The sequence below is a fragment of the Aricia agestis genome, chromosome 20 (genome assembly GCF_905147365.1).
Source record: "Aricia agestis chromosome 20, ilAriAges1.1, whole genome shotgun sequence".
NCBI classification, from domain to species: domain Eukaryota; kingdom Metazoa; phylum Arthropoda; class Insecta; order Lepidoptera; family Lycaenidae; genus Aricia; species Aricia agestis.
This window is the reverse complement of record NC_056425.1, coordinates 8,501,880-8,525,151: the sequence shown is the minus strand read 5'-3', so window position 1 is coordinate 8,525,151 and position 23,272 is coordinate 8,501,880. Positions and strand designations below refer to the sequence as shown.

At 36.5% G+C, this 23,272-nt stretch overlaps 2 protein-coding genes across 4 annotated transcripts in view; one reads left to right on the top strand and one right to left on the bottom strand.

Annotated features, from left to right (window-relative positions):
- The first annotated feature begins 1,003 nt into the window (after positions 1–1,003).
- LOC121737011 (CWF19-like protein 1) lies at positions 1,004–15,328 on the top strand. The gene is made up of 11 exons (XM_042128519.1): positions 1,004–1,158; positions 1,243–1,403; positions 2,440–2,538; positions 3,905–4,128; positions 4,369–4,484; positions 4,901–5,120; positions 5,497–5,608; positions 10,706–10,857; positions 12,829–13,005; positions 13,902–14,062; positions 14,628–15,328. Exons 1-11 carry the CDS (start codon positions 1,139–1,141, stop codon positions 14,788–14,790), a joined length of 1,605 nt encoding a protein of 534 aa, XP_041984453.1. The 5' UTR covers positions 1,004–1,138; the 3' UTR covers positions 14,791–15,328.
- A 3,835-nt stretch (positions 15,329–19,163) lies between these two features.
- LOC121737026 (Down syndrome cell adhesion molecule-like protein Dscam2) overlaps positions 19,164–23,272 on the bottom strand; it is a 232,974-nt gene continuing 228,865 nt past the window's right edge. For 2 of the 3 annotated variants that reach the window (XM_042128546.1, XM_042128547.1), the window contains exons 35-39: positions 22,800–22,872; positions 21,483–21,638; positions 20,964–21,129; positions 20,215–20,343; positions 19,674–19,759 (exon numbers count right to left, since the gene is read on the bottom strand). In XM_042128546.1, coding sequence (XP_041984480.1) covers positions 20,220–20,343; positions 20,964–21,129; positions 21,483–21,638; positions 22,800–22,872 — 519 coding nt within the window. In that variant the 3' untranslated portion in view covers positions 19,674–19,759; positions 20,215–20,219. Of the gene's footprint in view, positions 19,760–20,214; positions 20,344–20,963; positions 21,130–21,482; positions 21,639–22,799; positions 22,873–23,272 lie in introns of all 3 variants that reach the window. The other variant, XM_042128548.1, reaches the window with a different exon arrangement.

The window sequence follows — 23,272 nt, the reverse complement described above, 5'->3', positions numbered from 1 at the left end:
CGTTTGGCTTAGAAGTTATGGCGAAATTAAAATATTGCGTTACGTCCGTTTCGAAGTGGGCGCTACCAATGCGGGGGTGCGCTCGCGGGAGGGGTATCACTACTTATTATTTAATATTACTATTATAGATATTACTAGCTGTCCCAGCAAACGTTGTTTTGCCAAATTAAAGTATTTCGCCATTATTATTATTTTATTGAAGTGACTAAATAAGTATAGCACCATGGCAACGTCCATAGCTATCCCGTCGCACAATGTTTTTTTTAAAAATGATAATAAGGGGGCAAACGAGCAAACGGGTCACCTGATGGAAAGCAACTTCCGTCGCCCATGGACACTCGCAGCATCAGAAGAGCTGCAGGAGCGTTGCCGGCCTAATAAAACTTGAGAGGAGTGCGACACCCGAATGGAACGAAGTTATTTCTTATGTTTAAAAAAACCTGTATACATAAATACACCCAAAAATATTTTTAAAAAATGCCATCTACTGACGCACAGGAATACTAACAACGCGTTGCTGTACTTTATTCTCGAAAACGTTGAAGCACAGGCATATTATCAACGCCCTCTGCCCCTACCATGCAGGTAATAATAAAAGTAACTTTTTCAGACTAGCCCAAGGCGCAACGAGCGATAAGGAACTACGTTCCAATAATGACGTGACGACTCACTCACGAGTCACGAGTGACGTTTTTGCCGCGATCACGATTGCGGTTGTCATGTAGCTAGAACGGCTGAAGTAGCGTTTTGATCTCTTAGAACGTACCCAAGTGATAAATATTTGGATTATAGATTTGGGGGAGTTTTGATTGAAATTTAGTGGGTTTTGTTTGAAGTTGCTTTAGGGGGAAATTTTTTAAAGAGTTGGCATCACTGGTCTATTGTCAAAACAAATTCGTTTCGTTTTAATTAGGTATCTAAAATCAAAATTATAATTAAAATCTGTTTAAATTTTAATTGTAAAGCTACATTATGAAGCATGAAGACTTGTTTCAATATATTTATGTGAAAATGTTACTATAGTTCAATTTCGTTTGTTAGGTTAGAAACAGCCAACAGAAAATTAAGTTTTACTATTGAATTTTAGATAATTTCTACATTCTAATAATAACTTATCAATCAAATTTTAACAATAAGCATGGCTGATAAACAAAAAACGTAAGTATTGAGTGTTTTTCAGTTGATTATTGTATGTGCTAATAAAAACTGTCCTTATATTTTAGAATGTTATATTCGTTACAGGCTTATTTGCGGTGACGTAAATGGAAATTTTAATGCACTCTTTAATCGTGTAGATACTATTGTAAAAAAATCTGGAAGTTTTGACATCCTTTTATGTGCTGGGAATTTCTTTGGTGATGACAACTCGCAGCTAGATGCATACAAAATGGGAACCAAAAAAGGCATGTATATTTTAAATTATATATCACATCTATGAGTGCGGTAAAGGTTCGGAAACCTATCCCAAGATTGATGGGGAGCGGAGGTGAGCCGGCAGTGGGGAGGAGGGGTAAACACCCCCTGTACCAAATCCACAATGAGAAACCCTCCAGTTTTGGAGCTACTCACCTTTGAAATTTTCGGAATTCTGAGGCGTGTTTTGTGACGGTCGCCGGCTGCTGCCGCAGCACAGTCACAGTTCTAACTTTACCTACTTTTGGACTTTCTGGATAGTGTTTGTTTTTGTTTAGGCGGGGGGCTGATGTACAAATAGGAGGTCTTACTGCTAAAATCAGTTTCTGCCAGACAACCTTTTAAATAAAAATAAATACAAAACTCTTTTTTCAAACCATTTAATGAAACAGATCAGTTAACAAAGGTTACAAAGAAAGAGGAAAAAGAAAACAGTTTGAAATGGCGGCCTTACTGCTGGAAGCAGTCTCTTCCAGGCAACCGTAAACTTAATTAATTACATAACAAAACAAATAACTGAAAATATCAATTAAAAACATAGATAAAAAATAACAAATTGACAAAATGAGATACAAATTATAATAAGATAAATAAATATAATACACAAATAAATATAATAGATACAATTTCTATTAATAAACATTGTTAATAAACCTTTTACAATAAAAATAAAAGTATAGTTAAGTAAAGTGAAATGGTAGGTTAACAACTGTGAAAGAAATTGTAAATGCACTATGCAGCAACAGTTTGTCCCTCCAAAATTATCTAGTGTGAAGTTTTGCATCTACTTATTTGGTCAATAGAATGTTTTAAAATTCAATAAAAATATTATACACTAGACGTTTCGCGCGGCTTCGCCCGCGTAAATTAGATATTCACAGACAAATTAGTCCACAAAGAATAGCCTATGATCCTTCACGTGGTCTACTTCTTATCTGTGCTAATTAATAATGTGCATTCAAACAAACAAACAAACTCTTCCGCTTTATAATATTAGTATAGATTAATCTTGTTTTTTTTTAACAGTTCCAGTGACTACATACGTTTTTGGACCATCACAACTTGAGCACGCTGATTATTACTGTGAGGAAGGTGGTGAGATTGTGCCAAATGTCATTTATATGGGTAAGTTTCTGATACACTTACACTTACACCTTACGTTCCTTTCTTTTTCACATCTAATATATAAAAATAAGTCAGGTTTTCCTTCCTGACTTATTTTTATATATATAACTCCAGAGCACATGAACCAATTTCCACGGTTTCTATTTGTTGGAAAGGTCTCGGGCTCAGACTTCAAGAGAAAAGCAGGAAAACAGGGAAAATAATTTTATGGCAAAACAATGTTGCCGGGACAGCTAGTTACTAATAAATAGATCCACACTGCTGTGTGTATATGTCGCAGTCATCTGGTTCAATTTGGAATTCGATTGAATGACTCGGCCAAATGTTGAATGAATGATCATCACTTATCGTCCAACTAGTTAGCGATTTGTAACATAGCCCTTTGACACTCTGATGCTGGCGACTCACAAAGGAGCCATTAATAAAAAAGAAGAAGAAGATAGCTGACATGAAATCAGTCAGGTGATTGAACGTTTTTCATTTTTTTCCCACTGCGTCGCTAGTAGTCACTAAAATAAATATAGCGTTAAACAGCTCGCATTGTGTTGATATTTTGTCCATATATTAATTTAAAGTGCTATAAATTTGTAATAAAATAGTATTATGACAGTGTGGATTTACCTATTACTCAGTTTAAATAAAAGTATTTGATAAAACTACCCTGTCAATGGCTACCTTAAATATTATATCATGCCATTTAACAACTTCACTATATCATGACTTTTAGTCAAGATGTTAAACTTCTCGGTTAACGTCTTGACGAGTTGTCCTTTAGTCATTCAATTAAATGGTGTCATTCAATGAATGCGCTAGTCATTCAATCGAATCGCAGGTTAAACCAGATGACTGCGACATATACATACTTACAGATATGTAAAGTTATAAAGTATTAGGTCTTTATCTGTGTTGTCACTTTTATAACGTTGCAGATTAGAAAAAGTGTATATTGTAACTTTAGCTATATGTATACTATAGATTTTTATTATTAGTAACTAGCTGTCCCGGTGAACTTTGTGTCACTTTAAAACCCTCCCTGGACTTCAAGGATTATTTTAAGACTATAATTAGCAGAATCAGTTCAGTCGTTATCGAGTTGTAGCGTTACTAACACAATTGGAAATCCATTTTTATATACATATAGATTTGCTGATGCTACTATTTGTAATGTCTATGTACAGGGTGGCCAGTCCTTTCCACTGTTGTTCTTACCTTTGAAAGTATTTTAATGTATGAAAGTATTTTAAAGTATGAGATATTGCTTTATTTAGAAAGTCAATATACAGCATAATAAAAATAAACATTTTTGTATATTATTTAGTAATGGCTTACGAGTATGTTCTTCAAAGTTTGTTGTATCATATTTCAGGCAAAAGAGGGATATTCACAACCAGTGCAGACGTCAAAATAGCCTACCTAAGTGGCTTGTCCAGGAGAGAGATGGGCAAAGATGTAAATATGTGTACATTTGAACCGAGCGACTGTAGTGCAGTCAGAGACGCATGTTTCCGAGGGCAGAGTGAGTTCAGAGGTGTTGATATCCTCATTACAACACTCTGGCCAGCAGGGATACAGGAGGATGAGAATCAGAAGGTAATTTTGACAGAATATGCCATGTGGCGTTTATTGTGAGGGCACATTGCTACACTGAGTAGCAGTGTGCCAAATCATGTTTAACTTGACTGATGTGTGCCAAACAGTAGGTAGTACTATTGAAAAGAACATATAAAAATCTGAAATCAGGCAATAGTAACTTGGTTTCATAGACTCATTGTGTGTTGACTGTTGCTCATGCTAAAATATGAGATACAAATAAATGCTTATGATTTTCAGGTGGATATGGAACAGGACAGACTATCAGATCTATTATCATGGTTATCAATACACATAAAACCCAGATATCATTTTGTACCATCACCAGAAAAATATTATGAACGACAACCATACAGGTAATAAAGATTAAAACTCTTAAAAGTATATTTATGTTACCTGCAATAAATGTGTTTTCTCTTAAAAAATACGTTAGGTCAGAGGTCCTTTTTTATACGGGCCACCAACAAAATATGGTATGGGGGAGCAACCAACATTTTTTAGGGTTAAAAAAAATTATGTTCTTCAAAATTAATGATTTAACCCACCAAGCCCTATAAGCTCACCGGTGAGTGAGCAATAGAATAACAATAGATTTCCAAGAATCTACGATGGAAGGATTAAAACAGGAAAAATTTCCACGACTTTCACGACGACTTTGCACTATTTTGCTGGTGGACGTGAATTTCAAAATGGTTTAACTTCACGCGGGCCACAGACTAAGTCCCTGCGGGCCGCATCGGGCCCTTTTTATACTTCATTTATAAACTTTCAGAAATCAAAGTATAAATCAAGATTATAAAGAATGTGCGACGCGGTTTATAGCATTAGCGCCCGTTGGTAACAAGAGTAAGGAGAAATGGATATACGCTTGTTCCCTGCAACCCATCACCAAAATGAGGATCATGGACCTGCTCACTAGTACAACAGATGAAACGGTGTGCCCGTATAACCCGGACTTACTGAAACAACATCAACCTGGAAAAGTTGTGAAGGTGAGAAAAGATAAAATAGAATTTTAACAATGCAAAGTTTTTTGTACTTATACGAGAAGGACGCAAAAATATTTTTCAAATTAGAAGTAATTTTAGAGAAGTTAAGTTATTAATAAGTTATTAATTTCATAACTTTAACCCATCAAGCCGCATAAGCTCACCTGTGAGCGATAGACAATAGAGTAACAATAGATTTCCAAGAATCCACGATCGAAGGATTAAAATATAATTTAATGTTCACAATATTAACAAATTATATAACTTTGTTTTGATGCAAAATAACGTCTATTAGGTATCAATGCAAATAAATCCCTATTTTGCAGTCACAAGTTACACTATGATATAAAACGATATTTTTCATTATATTTACTTCCAGGTAACCGGGAACGGCCAGTTCTTCTTCAATATGGACGCAAATGATGACGACCAAGGAAAGAGAAAAAGAAAAGGTGACAATCCCGAGAGAAAGAGACGGGAAATCGATCCAGGTAGCTGTCATTTTATTTTCTCATTCATCTTTATTATTCTACTATCCGAGAAGTTGAGTCCTAGGCAGATGGCGGACCTTTTTTTTTTTTTTTTCCTCTTCTAATCTGCAATCAGTATTTAACTATAAGCAGGTGAGATGTACTACGCATGGCAGGTAGAGTGCTTCTACCACTGTAGATAGCGTTACTCATGGTTTACTTTATAGTTCTTTCATTTAAAAGATGTCCTTTCTTTTCAGGCGCTTGTTATAATTACGGCTGACGAGGCCAGAAGCTAAAGTACTTGGGTGGACCTCCAGCCTTTTTTTGTATTTTTCTGTGGACCTCAGTATCTCTTCTTTTATGGTGGGTATGCCTAGATTTTTATGAACCTCCGTGTTTCTGACGAGCGACGGGGATTTTGAAATAGTTTTTAGCATGATGTTCTGCGTTCTTTGTAGGATTGAGATGTTGGAGTTACTTGCACACCCCCATAGTTGAATTCCGTACATCCATACAGGTTTCAGGATTGTTTTATATATCAGTGTTTTGTTTTCCAGTGAGAGTCTACTGTTTCTGCCTAAAGCCCAGTTTAGTTGTTTATATTTGAGTCATAACTCCTCTCTCTTGCTGGTGATGTGTTTATTCCAGGTTGAGGCGTCTGTCCAAGTGTAATCCCAGATATTTAACACTATTTTTGTGAGGTAGTATGCAGTTTTATAGGGAGACAGGCGGACAATCTTCCCTTCGCAGAGTAAAAGTTACGTGCACAGATTTTGTGGTGCTGGCTTTTATTCTCCACTTTTGAAGCCATTTAGTGATGAAGTTTAGACCAAGTTGCAGCTGCTCAGATGCGGTCACTGGGTTTGTATTGGTCGCTAGAATAGCTGTGTCGTCAGCGTAGGTGGCAGTCTCTACCTCTTCTAATGTTGGAAGGTCTGATGTGTATAAATTATACAGGATTGGCCCCAGCTCTGAGCCCTGTGGCATACCTGCCAGTATTTCATAGAAATCAGAGGTGGAATCAGCTTATCTCACTTGAAAACACCGGTCTGTTAAATAAGATTTTATTAGCAGAAAGTAGCCATGTGGTAGATACTGTTTTATTTTGCAGAGCAAGCCTTTGTGCCAGACCTTGTCGAATGCCTGTTGAATGTCTAGGAATGCTGAGGAAACATATTCCTTGTTTTCTAACACCTTTCTTATTATTTGAGCAACCCGGTGATCCGGTGAACCTGCTCAATAGTGGAGTGTTTCTGTCTAAACCCAAATTGGTGGTTAGGGATGGTGTTATTGCTTTCCAAAAAGTGCAAAATTCGTTTAGACAGCAGTTTTTCAAATATCTTCGAGAGTATAGGAAGAAGGCTGATCGGTCTGTATGACGACACTTCGTTCGCAGGTTTTCCGGCCTTGTGAATAATTAGTATCTGCGAAATTTTCCAGCAGTAGGGGAAGTATTGAACTCTTAATATTCCATTAAAAAGAGATGTCAGGAATACAACGGCCTTTTACGGTAATTCCCGCAGGACTTCCATTGTAATGAGGTCATAGCCGGGTGCCTTTTTGGCTTCTAGCCCCTTGATGGTACTCCACACCTCACGTACTGTTGTCGGTTTAGGAGGTTTCGACATCTGAAAGGGTTGTGCGAGATAAGAATCTATGTCGTCATCAGTTTCTACATTCGTTTCATTTGGGTGGAAAACATTCTTCAGATGGTTGGCAAAGAGGTCCGCTTTTTCTTGTGAAGAACGGGCCCAGCTATTTGGCATTCGAAGTGGGGGTTTAGTTATTTGAGGTCTATTATACGCTTTTGTGAATTTCCATAAGGAGTAGTCAGTCTTTGCAGTAGCTGTTAGTGATTCGAGTTGATCTTCGAGAGTCCTATCCTGCCAGTCCTTTAAAATTTTTCTTAGATGTGAGGCTTGTTTGTTAAATGTGATTTATCTACGGTAAGTCTACTAAGCTGCCAAACACGTCTTAGCCTCCGTCTTTCTTGGATTGCTTTTTTATTTCAAGAGGAAAGTCATTACTCCTTTTTTTGTGATCTAGAAGTGGAGTGTTCTTCCAACAGGCTTCTTGTATTAATTGCGTTATGTATTTAGTAGCACTGTCTGTATGGTCCACAGTTTTCAATGGGACATTAAGGTTTATATTTTCTTCTATATAGTTTCTAAAACCATCCCAGTCCGTTCTCTTGTTATATAGTTTTTCTGGTCCCTGATGATCGATAATCTTATCGCTAAGTGTCAGTATAACAGGAGTATGATCCGAAGAGCTATCGTGACAGGATTCACATATTTTTATGTAGTGTCCACCAATACCCTTCACAAAAAAAAAGTCCAGTAGGTCGGGGATCTTGGATGTGTCAGTTGGCCAGTAAGTGGGTTCGCATGTAGAGACTGCTGTTAGTTTATCAATACAGAGTTTTAGTTGTCGTCCTCTTGTGCTAGATATTCTTGATCCCCAGTGTGTATTTTTGGCGTTCCAGTCACCCCCTGCCAGAAATCTGTTTTCAAGTGCTTTAAAGAAATCATTAAATGATTGTTCTGTGATTTTATGTTTTGGGGGGCAATATACTGAAGACACATTGATGAAGCCCTTGTTATCTGCAATGGCTACTGTCGTGACTTGAAGATGAGGTGTTTTGTATTCTGGCCTGATGTGATGTTTTAAAGATTTCCTAATAATTATTGCTGTGCCAGCGTGTCCAGTGCCATCAGGATGCAGGGTGATGTAGCATTCAAAATTTTTAAATTTCAAGCTAGTTGTGGCGGTACAGTGCGCTTCAGATATTAGCAGAACGTCAAGTTTTTGTTGCGTAAGTAAAAGCTCAGTATCGTTTTTGTTTGGTGTCAGTCCATTAATGTTCCAGGTTGCTACTCGGATTGCCGTCATTTAGTTAACCTGTCAATTGATTTTGTTATGAGCATCATTAGAGTACTCATTTGTTGTAGTATAAATTCAAACTTTTCTGATTGTTTATGTAATATCTGCTCCCAGTTGGGCGGTGGTGAAGAGGTCTCGATGTGTGTTTGTTGGCCAGTTTTCGTATTTTGTTATTGTTGGACATCTCTGTCTGTGGTTTTTCTACTGCTACTGGAGTTGTTGTTATAATAGGATTCTTTGGCATGGACTTGGATCGTCTTAGCAAGATTTGTCTGTACACTTCGCATCCTTTATAGTTAGCTGGGTGTGGGCCATTACAAAGGGCCCAGTGGGCTGGAGTCAACCGATCCTGTTTTTTGCACTCTGATGTTTTATGTGATTGTCCTCATTTAACACATCGATACACATCGGGCCTCATGCAGTAATTTTTTGAGTGTCTGTATTGTTGGCATCTTTGACACTGGACAATTGTTGTTCTCCTTCTGGGCTCCTCAATTACTATCGATTGATGGTATATATATATATATATATATATATATATATATATATATATATATATATATATATATATATATATATATATATATATATATATATATATATATATATATATATATATATATATATATATATATATATATATTATATTTTATTAATTTGGCAGCTTTGTTATTAGGACCAGGTAAGATATTCACAAAGAATGTTGAGGTTGGTTTCTTTTCAGGTCCATATTTAACATTAATTATTTCACCATGAACTTTATTTCCTGTTTTATTTATTTCTTCTATGATGGCTTCATGCGGAGTTGTATGATGGAGCTTTTTTATCACCAGCCTACAGCATCTTTGGTCATTTCTATTGAACGTGTGGCCTATCAAGTTCTTTTCTCGCACCAGCGCTAGTATTTTCTTATAAGCTTCTAGGTTGACACTATTGATCCTGAGTTGATTTTTATTGACTATTTTAAGGAAAAAGTCGTCTTTGTTAGCAGTGGTGTATACCAGTTCTGTTAATTTATTGACATCTTCAATGCCATATAATATGATTGGGGGTGGTTTGCTCGGACGTGGTTCATTATTACTGGCTTCAGTGTCCTTTTGGTCAACTTGCAAGGGGGTAAATCTATTAAATGTTTTCACACCTTCGGGAGATGGTGACTGTGATACCTTCTTCTGTTTGAAGGCTCTAGCAGTTGGCACCCGTTGCCAGTCTGGGGGACCAGTTGTATGGTTTTCTGTGTTGTTGGTGGGTGGAAAGTTGTCATGATTTGACCTGGGTGCGTCGGGATCTTTACTGGTTGTGCTGGTTAAATTTTCGATAATTATTACATCAGCATTGTCTTCAGAAGGTCTCAGTTGTGGAGATTCGGGAACCTTCCCTCCAAGAGAGGAGCTTCTTGGTCTAGTAAAGAAACTCGGGTGAAATACTTGTTGCATCATCTTCTTATCTTCTCGTCTAGAAAGCAAAATTTTGCCACCCCCCCCAGATACGATGATGGCGGACCTAAGATCTTTTTCGCGTTAACTCAAACCCATCCGCAGGGCCCCTGCTACCATATGTGCAATGTGTGCAATACACACGGGCGCCATCCTCTAGGGGCGCCAAATTGCCATCTTTAGGGGCGCCAAAACCAAGTTCCCAAGAAAATTGCATATAGGGGCGCCAAAATCCTTTTTTGCACACAGGCGCCAGTAGCCCTTACGGGGGCCCTGCCCATCCGACTGATCACAGCTAACATCGAATTGACATAAGCCACAATATGTTGTAGGTCCGTCAACTGCCTAGGAAATCAATTTCCTCGATGGTACTACTTACAAATAAACAGATCCACACAGTGAATACATATTATAACATAGTTAAATAATATTCTTTAGCCCTTGTTTGATATGTTAGAAAATATGCTTTCCGAGGGCCATAACTCAAAGCATATGTGTAATGTGTCAATATAAAATTTGTGACTTGTTTATCGTTTTTCGTTACCTATTCTAATATTAGAAATGCATAAAGTTGCCTTTCCCTCACAGGCCCAACCACATTATGGTCGAAAAGCATTTAGGTTTATTTTATTTGGGTTACAGCTACTTTTTTTCATAATATACATATTATGCTTTTATTATAATTTATTATATGCTTAGATAGATAACAAAAAGCCCTAAAGAACAAGCCTCCATAGATAACAGTTACTTTATAATATGAAGACAAACAGTTAAATTATGTTGATAAATATTTCAGATTCGTGTTGGTTCTGTCTGTCGTCGCCGTCAGTCGAGAAACATCTGGTTATATGCGTGGGCACGCACTGCTACCTCGCACTGCCTAAGGGTCCGCTCACACCTTACCATGTCCTCATACTGCCGATAGCACATCACCAGGCGCAGACTAAGGTACCTATGGACATCATCTATCAAGATGGTGGACCTACGTAATTTATTTTACTGCACAAGTGTAATTTATTATACGTGAGAGAGCCATGCTTCGGCACGAATGGGCCGGATCGACCGGAGAAATACCACGTTCTCACAGAAAACCGGCGTGAAAACAGCGCTTGCGCTGTGTTTCGCCGAGTGAGTGAGTTTACAGGTTTAAACGTAGATTTTGAACATTTTCTGGGATTTTATTGTATAGGCGTATACATTGGCCTTTAAAGGATTAGCCAAAGTAAGCAAATCCTTAAAAGGCCAATGTATACGCCTATACAATAAAATCCCAGAAAATGTTCAAAATCTACCTTTAAACAATTTTTAAAAAGCAGTTAAAGAACGTTTGTGTGCTAAAGCGTATTATAAAGTCAATGATTTCATCGAGGACAACACACCTTGGGAATAGGGTGGCTCCATGCAGGTTACTTTTCTTTTATTTTTGTTACATTTTTGTTACATAGCTGTAAGCCATAACATTGTAATTTTCCATTTTTTTGAATAAAAAGATATATATTTTTTATTTTTATTTTTTTTACCGGAGGCCCAATTCCCTACCCTATTCCCTTCTCTACCCTCCCCTATTCCCTTCCCTACCCTCCCCTATTACCCTATTCCCTCTTAAAAGGCCGGCATCGCACCGCCAGCTCTTCTGATGCTGCGAGTGTCCATGGGCGACGGCAGTTGCTTACCATCAGGTGACCCGTTTGCTCGTTTGCCCCCTTATTTCATAAAAAAAACAATATCTGCTATATTATGTCTATAACATTTATTTGATATTGTCGAGCAAAAGAGAGAGCTCACATCGGTGCATAAGCGTGAAAAGCGTGTAATACATAACAAATGTGTCGGTCTGCATATTTAATGTGATAAAAGCGTTAATAAACGTTTCTAGATCTTTTTTAGAAGTTGTAACTACCCACAATTTTTTTCAAATTAGTGGGTAGTCACAACAAAAATATTAGAATTAGTGGGTAGGTCGAAATTTAACGCAAACACCTCTTACTTTATGCGCTCCTGGTACTTCGTAGTTTAAAACAAACTGGCTTCCCTTATTATTTAGTCAATTAACAATAATTAAATCAGAATATTGGGGGTAGTCACAAGAAAAATCTTAGAATTAGTGGGTAGGTCGAAAAAATTTAACGCAAACACCCCTTCATGCGTTATGCGCTCCTGGTACTTCATAGTTTAAAAAAAAAACAAATGAGCTGCCACTATTAATTTGTCAATTAACAAGAATTGAAACGAAATATTCGGGATAGTCACAAGACAAATATTAGAATTATTGGGTAGGTCAAAAAAATTTAATGCGAACACCTCTTCATACGTTATGCGCTCCTGGTACTTCATAGTTTAAAACAAGCGGGCTGAACCCGAGATACTTCAATAATATTGCTCCTCTCTCCAAGGGGCTTTTAAGGTTGAGAAGGTCCAGGTTAGCCAAAACACACAGGCAACTCATTTTGGGAGTATTTTTAGTCAGTCGTCGCAAACTGCCCCGTAGGTATTTTTTCTGCTCTGCCTCCGTAGACAAGTGGCAAAACGCTAACGCTAACGCTAACGCTAGCGCTACAAAATGTATGGATTTGACATTAGTATTCGCTAGCGAAGCGATGACTTATGTCAAATCGCATACATTTTGAAGCGTTAGCGTTAGCGTTAGCGTTAGCGCTTTGCCACTTGTCTACAGGCCCTGCTCTGCTCTTCATACGTTATGTGCCTCCTGCCTCCTGGTACTTTAATACTAAACAAAAATTACAAAGGAAAATAGATAGATTGATAGATAGAAAATGCTTTATTTGTACAGAACTTAGAAACTTATTTACAATTTAAAATAGTATAATATATGAACATGTACAAACAGGCGAAAATTATTAGAACTAAATGCACTAATCAAAGTGAATACAGGCCCTAATATATTAACAAATTTTCCAGGCACCAGACGAAGTGGTTAAAGAGATAAAGCGCTTCAAAGACGCGTTAAAACAATTCTACGACTCCATGAACAAGTGCGCGGTGTTCTTCGAGCGGAACTACCGCACGTCGCACATGCAGATACAGTGTGTGCCGCTACCGCGACATGTTGAGGCGCAGATATTGGAGGTTTTCCAGGTATGCTAAAGAGTACTGTATATTAGTGTTAATGCCTGTGGTTAATGCTATAGTTAAGCTGCTCTGGATTTATGTATAAAGTATATATATTCTATAGACCGGGGCTTCCTAAACTGTGCGTCGCGACGCGACACTGTCCCAGCGGCGTCGCATGTCAACACAACCAAATATGTCATTCTGAATACATCCCCGGTTTCAGAAGCTATGCTCAGAAAAGCAAGCGCATCCTTCACATTAGCCAGCCTTGCTGTCAATAGCTTTAATAAAATTGTCTTTTTTAATTTTTATGCTTATGTTTTGATTTGGTCATTATTTCCTAATAAAAATATAAGTGTCCAAATAATGTTTTTATGAAAATTTATATAGGGTGGTTCTGAAATTGAAAAGTATTTTTGGGGGTTGGGTAGAGGGGCGTCGTAAAGAAATGGCAAAGTCCCAAGGGCGTCACAGTACAAATATGTTTGGGAAGCACTGATATAGACAGTATAGACAGTATAGCCATGGCCTATGGGCAGTGTCCTAAGGCGTCCTAGGGAGAGCTGCAGCGTCCTAGTATGGCGTAGAGTTCGTACATAGGGGCGGCAAAATTAAAGTGACCTATACTCGTAAAAAATATAAATTCGGCCTTGTCATTAAACCTATGCTTAGTATGATTGTCGAGATGTTTTCTGGAGTTATTTTATTACGTATTTGACATAGTCACTTCCTACTTTTATAGCAGAAAATACATAGGTTGACATGAAACCGCTGCTTTGACCAGATAGTGCTTGTGTATTCTGGGAAAAAGATCCCTAATGATTATGATTCGCAATCAAACCCCCCGACAGTACACGTCAGTTATTAGGTAAAATCCAATATAAACTGTATGTAGCCTAAAATAAAGTATACATTTGCAGGACGAGGCCGGCATAAACAGCATTAACCTGGAGCTGCTGCCGCCGTACGCTGACATAGCGCAGACCGCACTGCCCGGCGCGCCATACTTCACCGCGGAGTTGCCGACAGGCGAGCTGCTGTACACGCGACCCAAGCAGCACTTCCCGCTGCAGTTTGCCAGGTAGATAGATACGCACGCACTCATGCACGCATGTAGGTGCTCATACGCAAACATGGCCGCACGCACGCAGACATGCACGTACACACGTACACGCTTCTACACGTACGTTACGCACGATCATACGCAAGTACACACGCACTCACGCTTATACGCAAGTTTACACGTACGCACGCATGGTTATACGCAAGTAGACACGCACGCACGCTTATACCAAGTAATCACGTACGCACACATGCTTACAGAAGTTTACACGCACACACACATGCTGGCATTCACGCATTTACAACGCACTTCCAAAATGCGTAGCACAACGTACTAATTTCTATTTCATTATAACCATACTTTTACCTAAAACGAACCAACACCAAATCCTAGTGTAGTATTCCACGAAAACACTGTATTTTTCTCGGGATAAAAAGTAGCCATTTGCCAATTCAGAGTCTTACACCATTCAGATGGAATTTCGTTCAGTAGATTTTGCTTGTTAAGTAACAGACACAATATACAAACTTTCGTCTATTTAGCATTAGTGTGATGTGATAAACTAATCAATTCTACTTTCCAGGGACGTTCTGTCCAGCCCACCGCTGCTAAACTGCGAGGACAAGGCGGACTGGCGCCAATGTCTCTTATCCAAAGAGGAGGAGCTACAACACGTGGCCGACTTCCGACAACGGTTCCGACCGTACGATTTCACGGCTGACGACAGCGGCAGCGACAGCGAATAAGAGCGATTTTGGACAGATAATGAGAAAGACAGGTAAAGACAAAATGTTTTGTATATATGGCCCTTGTTATGACAAATTTCATACATTTTTGACATCTAAGGGTCAATTCAGACCGGACCGGACCGCGACGCATAGATGCATTTCTAAATTTGAAAGATTTGCACGACGTCTCATGCAATTCAAGTCTGTCAAAATTCAAATACATACTTTAGAAATGTATCTACGCATCGTTCTGAATTGATCCAGCCTTCGCGAAACTGGCGAATGCATTTTGACTAAGCATTCTGATGTATCGTAATATTGTCGTATACCTGTCTTCCTATTATCGGTCCGATATCGGATCTGATGATGTAAACTGGGGTTAGTTTATACTTTTATACCGAGACGCGACGAAGCATAAAGATGCGGTAATTTAAGAAGCGTAACGCACAAATTGGTTGCACGCACTCGTCTCGTTGTGACTGACCCCATTTCGTGTTATACTCAAAAGTCAAAATCGATCCAGGCAAGAGAACAAATACACGTTTTATCAAGTAAATGATTTTTTTATTTCCGTTCACATCATACTGTTTCTAATACTTAACTCGTTCTGTTTTATAAAAACATATCTGTAACAACATGAACTTACAATAGTCATGTATATCTAACGAAATATTATAAAATGATATGGTACATTGACTAGAATAGAAATAATAATGGTGTGTGCATTACTTTGATTTTGATTTTATTTTTACGATCCGAAGATTTTTATATATTTTACGCTTTAAAAAAATTATCACTGATAAAATTATGTACAGAATACAGACTCGAAGCATAATAGTTTTACTACGCCAGTATTATAGTACTCTGTGGTTTTACTAATATACTAGCACAAATATTTATTGTGATAAAATATTAATAAAAAATAATAAAAATATTTCGTTTATGAAAAATATAAACAAAGTATTGCACACTATACGATGAGATTTTTTCCGATGGTAGTTGATGACTTGAATTTTCGTTAAATTATCGTTGTTTTTTGTAAAATTGTCGGAATATTTTTAGGTCATCATCATTCTTTCGGCTCATCACGCAAAGATTGTATGGGCAAAGGGTGTTTTTTCCATTTGGATGACAACGCATAAATATATAAAATAGAAAATTGATATTTAGACAAAATGTTAACGTGGTTGTAAAGAAAGTAACCTTGCTTGATTATAGTAAAACGGAAAGTCCACTGTTGCACAAGTGTCGCCACATTTATTGACAGTGCAGTGGCGTTACACAAAAATTCTAGTGTAAAAAAACTGTCAAAGTGTGCACGACACCCAAAAATAATCATTTTGGCGCCAACGAAAAAAATATTCTGTCTCAATTGTCTTATTGTTATGGAAAGCGACAGAAATACGTTTGGCACTAATACATTTAACAAATGCTCGAATTTAAAATAAATTTGATCTATAAGGTATTCGCTAACATCCACTAAATGATTAACTTTGATTAACTACTGGTATCTGTGACTAGATTATATAAAATAGATCTCAATTAAATATAGGGCAGTCTTCGTTGGAATTACGAAAGAGAGTCAACGTAAACGATTGTAAATTAATATAAAACACAGGTGTCGACACATACAAAACATTCGTCCCACTAAATTATAACTAGGTACGGTGGGCAAAACTTACGGTGTACAGTTCACAATATTGCTTGCACAAGCATTGTAAAAAAGCAATCGAGTATATTTTTACTATTGTACATTAGCAGAGAGTACACAACAAAAACCCAATAGCTATCAAAGAATTTGCGCAAGAAATATTTTTTATGGTACACCGAGAGACTGGCCCACCGTACACGATACAGTTAACTTTCTGCCGTATTCACCAAACTATAGGTAAGTGTATTGTCTTGTGTTACCATTTACTGAGGATTATGTAGCTAACACGATTACTTTACAACAGTTCAATACATAAGACTTACGATAATGCATGCTACAGACCACCCGACCTAACCCTCAATACGGTGCTACCGATTCTTACATCTATGAACATTTTCTGTGAGCCTAGCGCCCGCAGCTTGGCAAAACATTTTTTTACCATAAAAAAAAAAAGCAATAAATATCTTTTTTATTCAAAATGGGTATCATGATCATCTTTTTACGAGAAACGTTTTTTAAATCGACTTCAAAAAAGGAGGTTTCTCAGTTCAACCGCAAATACGCTTAATTAACGTTTGTCTAGTTTTTCGTTACATTATAGTCAATTATAACAATAATAATCGAAATACTAAGTATTTAAAATAATAATATGTAACCTAGATGCAGAATTCAACAAGTTATTTTTAATATTATTTTACCAAGCTGTAGTCACTATCAAATATTTAATTATATTTTAAAGCCTATAATAATATATTATGACAATTATATACGTTTCAAAAGACGCATTTGACCAATATTTTAGTAGTTTGACAGTTTAATTACAAATTGACAGTTAGTAACAAAACTGTCAAAATGTATCCTGTTTGCTCAAATGCATTTTAGGTATATTAAACGGCAATAATAAACTTTATTAGTTTAAATAACCAAGCTGGTCGGGAGTCGACTAGCCTGTCATACATATTATAATTCATGGGTAAATAACGTAATTTTAGATTTTACAGCCTTGGTTTTTAAAAATTGAAATAGTTCTAAGGAGCGTCATGATATCGTTATTACAAAATCAAGATGACATTTATAATTTACAAAAAGTATTTTTGGGTACATTTTTGTTGCCGTAAACGGATTTGAAATAATAATAAAAGTAATTAGAAAAACGTTCCGAGTGACAAATATTGGGATATGATTATTAAAATTTTATACGTTAACACTTTACCATAACATTATTTTACATCGTTATCAAATATTTAACTGTCAGAACGTCTTACTAGCATAGTTATATTTTTATTCACACCGCACTATATTTTTTGGCTACTTGGTATAGGTATAGTCTGTCAAAAAAGTGAAGAAATTAAGAAGTGGCAACATCATAGTGTCATCCATTTCAAATCAATCTAAGAAAAAAGGGATGACAGTACGATGTTGCCACTTTTTAGTTTCTTCACTTTTTTGACAGACTATATACTAGGGTTCTATGTATACGCAGACAAAATACAAAGGTGTGAGAAGGATATGGATATGTTTTAGCATGAAACATAATACCAATCTTTATCATTTTCCGTGCGATAACGGCCAAAATGTAAATATCGAAAAAACATGTGCAGCAAGTAACTAAAAATAAAACTTTGCTAGCACTGGAGACTCAAGTTTAGAGTATTAATGCACACTATTGTTGCAATAGATAGCGATAATATTTTCAAACGAAAACGACACTTTATAAACTTTACAACATTTAAACAATACATTATTAATAAATGGATATAACTTTTACGATTACATCCATAACTAGTCTTAAGACTTTGGTCAATAAGGCATTAAGTTTAAATATATATTTATTTTAATTATTGTTCTCCTTAAATCTTATGTTCGATAATGCACATTAATTACAAAAATATTTACACAAAGTTAAATACTATGGAAAGTGCCAAAACATTTTTTTAGCTTTCAAAAGGTATGCAAGATAAATTACCTTCCCTAGTAAGTAACTTCTCAGAAGCCAATCAATTTAAACAATCTCGCTTCTTTTTATTCATTAGTATAACATTAGACATCAATTGTTTAAAGACAAGTTAGAGTACAAAATAGTTCTAGTATGTGGAACTAAGAATACTTTGCAATATCTATCTATCTACAGTCATAATATGTACAAGACTAGATTATTTTGGCAACGTGGGGTCATATTTTTTTGCAAGTAGTCACCAATTTTTTTTCAATAACATCTAGAAACATTTAATACTTTGTGAACATCTTGTTAAACATAAATTGCACATAATATTGTCTTTTATCTTGTATTATAATCGTGTTCTCATAACTCATTACATCAATGATTAATGATTGTTAAATTTTCGCCAGTTTCTAACTTTTATGATGCAATAAAACTTTCTGAATATGATACTGTGAATAAAATTCAGTCCAAGTCAAAAACCGTCAGTCCAAGTATTATGTAAAATAATATTGGCATATAAGTTCCAATTTTGGCCACATACTTTATAATTTTTTATTTTTTTTTATTTACAGATCCAATAGTTTTTATTATTCGTAGGTTCCAATGCTTAACTTTCTTCCTTAAGACCTATAAGATTGATGTTTGATGTTAAGTTGAGAAGACTAACGGCCATTCCCAATATTTGATCTATCTCTGGTTTTGCTCTACTAGAGATAGGAATAGCTCAGATTAGACATTAGAGACATATATTTTATGTCAATTGTGAGCTATTCCTATCTCTAGTAGGGCAAAACCAGAGATAGATCAAATATTGTGAACGGCCGTAATTCAAATGAATATTTAGATACATATAACAGTAGATCAAATATTTAAAAGTCTGACAAGTAGTGTAAAATTCTTAAATAGAGTTTTAAATCTTACATTTCCGATTTCATTATCATAGTGCTTCAGATGTAAAAGTACTAAGTATAATCTTAATATTGTGTTTTAAACAAGATTTTGCAAAATAGTCTAAAATTGTAATTAACAAGTATTTTACTGTAAAGATTTACGGTAAAAATAGTGCAACGTTGTGTATAGCTGGCAGTGTAGTAAGTAACTGGCTTAGTTTTGATATTTTCCATTTTACTATTATTAAATTATTATATAGGTAATTATAATGTCATAAAATGAAATCTAAAATCAATAGAAAGGTTCCAATAAATCTAAAATCAATAGAAAGGTTCCAATAATACCTCTCGAAAGGTATCATGTTTTTAGTTACTTGTAGATATCAAAGCCTTGTAGATATTTAGTGAACGTTGTTGCTTTCTCTAGTCTGCCTCTGTCTGCACTCTGTTCAAGTGCGGTCGCTGTTCGAGCTGTGATTGATCCGATGAAGCTTCGTCCTGCGGCTGCGTGAAAACAGAAAATACGTGAAATACACTCGCTACATAGAACCTACACGAAACTCATCGGAAAGGGAAAACACAAGCGCACTCAGTTAGAAGGCTTAAGGTGCAGGTGTTTCCGAGAAAATTCCAAACGTAAATCGCACCAAGAGTAATGAGGGTTTTCAATATTTCATTTGCTACTTGGTGGAGCTATGTAGCCGTAGGGTCTTTCGTGACAAATAGACATTATGACAGCTATATCGTGACATACGACAGCGGGTTGACACGATAGACCCTAAGGCTACATAGCGGCTGGTGGCAAACGGAATATAAAAAACCGTCATTCATCAGATCTTCTACGTTTCTACAATAAACCGTTAAACATTCGAAGCTGCATTCAAATAACCACTGCAACTCGGGAGCGAGGGTAACAGAAGCTGACAAGACATTCGACACTCCCTTGGCCCATGCATTACCTCTGCTACACGTTAATCTGGAAGGCCTCCCGCTTGTCGGGCGCGCGTCGCTTGCGCCGCTCCTCGCTGTCGTCTGAAAACCGCGACGGCGGATGGATGTGCTCGTGGAACGACGGGTAGTTCGATATACTGGACCCACAAATACATACGGGTTACACCCATCGATACCTTAACCTAGGTCTGATGGATGCAGGGATCACGCGAGGATAGAGGGTTGGGAATATCAAGCATTATAAATGTCAGTACATAAGATAAGGGTGTAATATGAGGTATTTATTAAAGAGTCTAAAAAATAAGTAAGGAGTTTTATAAGTGTACAAATAGGACGAAACTTATGATATTTATTTAAAAAGATTATTTTAAATTAAAATTAGAGGGACTGTGTGTATTATCTTCGATGATTAAAGAATAAATTGTGTAATACGTTATAGTAATAACGTTATTAAATAATTAGCTCACAAGATTGATATACATTCTTTTTTCATCGAATACACACCTATTATTTATATAATTTTACGTAAATATAATTTTGTACAATTCATTATTAATAGACAATACTACAATAAAATGTATTTTATATTATTTTCTAAAGTATAAACGTGGGGTCTACCGGGATTGCATAAATAGATAAAAGGTACATCTCCTATTGCCTCCTCCGAATTCCATCCGCTCATTTAACTTTCTTATAACTACGCCTTTTACTTTCTACTTATAATAACGTCTTTTCCTGTTTTACTTATAATACGTACCTAAAAGTAGTCTCGTCGTTGTGGCTGCTATATCCGCTGGAGGATCGTACGTGTCTCTTGCCGAGGGCCCCGGCCTTGCCTTTCCTCGACGGGAACGCCTTACGCACAACCCCACCGACGGAATTCTCCGACGACGAAGAGGACTCCTCCCGCTCCACGCTCGGATCTGTGTAGATTAACGCTTCATAAAACAATAATCTGTCTCTTTACGGAGCCAAATGCTTGCTTTGTAATTTGAAAAAATTGGAACACGATATTGACAGTTTGTGACAAAAAAATTGACAGTTTGTTACAAACAAATTTTTAACACTTCTGTGTAGGTACAGGAATACGCTGCATACTAGGATTGTATTATTGTTGTTATGTCAAAATATGAGGAATCTTATCAGAAGGCAAACATAGGTGGTAAATATTTTTAGAAACTATTTTGACAGTGCTTTTACAACAAATTTATAAAGTTTGGTGTAAGGAATTATTTAAAATCTGTGATGGTAATTAACTATAGGAAAAGGGTTTTACAAGCAGCGGGGTGCGCGGGGCGGAGTCTCTGGGGCTCGCTGTCGGAGCGGGGGGCGGAAGCGTCGTCGCTCGCGTCGTCCTCGTACTCTGTAATGGGCAGGTGCAGCGTTAGTATCTTCTTCACCTCCGAGTCCGTCGAGCCCAGGTTGTCCGACTCTGCAAATCACGACCACACTGTATATCTGCGCACCATCATCGACAGCGCGTAAGCGGATTTAACATGCTGAGAGTCAAGTTTTTCATAAAATTAGATTTTTAAATTAACTGTTTCTAATTTGACAAGTTTTAGTCGAAGTACTTTTTTAAACTGGCAATTTGTAACGAACTGTCAAGTTACAAAAAATAGTAATGAGAGTGATTTTGAATTAGGTAACTTGAGTCCCAGTAAATAAGACTCTAGGCGATTGCTAAATATTTTATAATGTTTCGCCTAGATGGATTGAACTATAACAATAGATACAGATCTATTGTTATTTTTATGATTCCAAAAATGAAAATTAGGCGCCATCTTGTGACTGTAAAATAGGAAATATTAGAACTGTCATTTTTGAAATCAGAACGGTTAAAGCCGCTTATGTACTGTCGATTTTCAATTTAAAGTATAGCTCGATGAATACTTGAAAAACAAGAATATGACGAAATCAAAATCACAGTAAATGTGCACAGTTCTTAAAGACAAATAGTAAAATTATGACTTAATTAAATTAGTATTATGAAATAGGCGACCCACAACGTTCGAGACAGTCAAATAATAGCAAAAAGACAGAAATTTAAATATGCAAATAATACAAAAGAATAATTACCACGTATGCAGGTGCACATGTTAAAAAAAGAAGAAATAAAATAATATTTTGCTAGGATGAATGTTAAAGGCCAATCACACGCTTAAAAACAAATTGGCGATGTGACAGGCCTTTCAAAATGGAATGAATTTTTGAATTTCGAGTCGGTTAAGCGCCATCTACACTGTAAATAACACTTGCGATTAATTTCAACTTTTGAACATTTTCAAGAACTATTCAGATTTTTTTCTGAAAGCATAAGTACTTCAAGAAACATTAAATTGTTAACAGAATAGACAGCGAGAGTACACATAATGGCTGACGATGTATATGTAGCGATGAACATTATGTGCACGCTTACCTTCATAAATTATCAACACCAGTTACGCTTCCCTCAGGTTGCATAAAAGGCGATTACTTTGTCAAATTCAATATACAATACATGGATAAACTTAATCTTAGGTGCAATCTACGTAAATAAAACTAATGTATCTAGCTACGTTATTCCAATGTGATTGAACAACAGAAAACGTACCTTGACTCTCGGAGTGCGGGTCCCGAAGCCTGTTTCCTTTTCTGCGCACTTTCGTGTACTCTGGCTCTTTACCCTGTTGAAAAAGATTAAAACAGCTGTTACTGGTGTTTTTTTTTAAATAAAAAAGAAAGCATACGCCAACGAGATATCTCACTCTACATGTTTTCTCGATGTTTGATGGTTTGTCTCTTCATCTCTATTCACCCTAGCATGACAAAAATTTTTTCTCGCGTAGATCTATCATCGAAATAACACATTTTTATAGAGTTTGGTCGAGATAATGTCGAGATTTTGACTTTGATTATGAGACGAGTAACTACTCGTCTCATAATGTCAAAATTTAATTATCTCGAGAGTGAGATATCTCGTTGGCGTATGCTAGGTAGGCAGGGGGTGAGCCAATATCTTTTCGTTTTCGCTTCGTTATAGAATCGCCGATGACGAATTGACATAAGCGTTCGTTAATATGACGT

Excerpts from the sequence above, each read along its gene's own strand:
- LOC121737011 (XM_042128519.1), top strand. The coding sequence starts at position 1,139 with ATGGCTGATAAACAAAAAAC. Across the intron at positions 4,129-4,368 it reads AGGAGGATGAGAATCAGAAG|GTGGATATGGAACAGGACAG; the intron begins GTAATTTTGACA and ends TATGATTTTCAG. Across the intron at positions 13,006-13,901 it reads AGATATTGGAGGTTTTCCAG|GACGAGGCCGGCATAAACAG; the intron begins GTATGCTAAAGA and ends ATACATTTGCAG.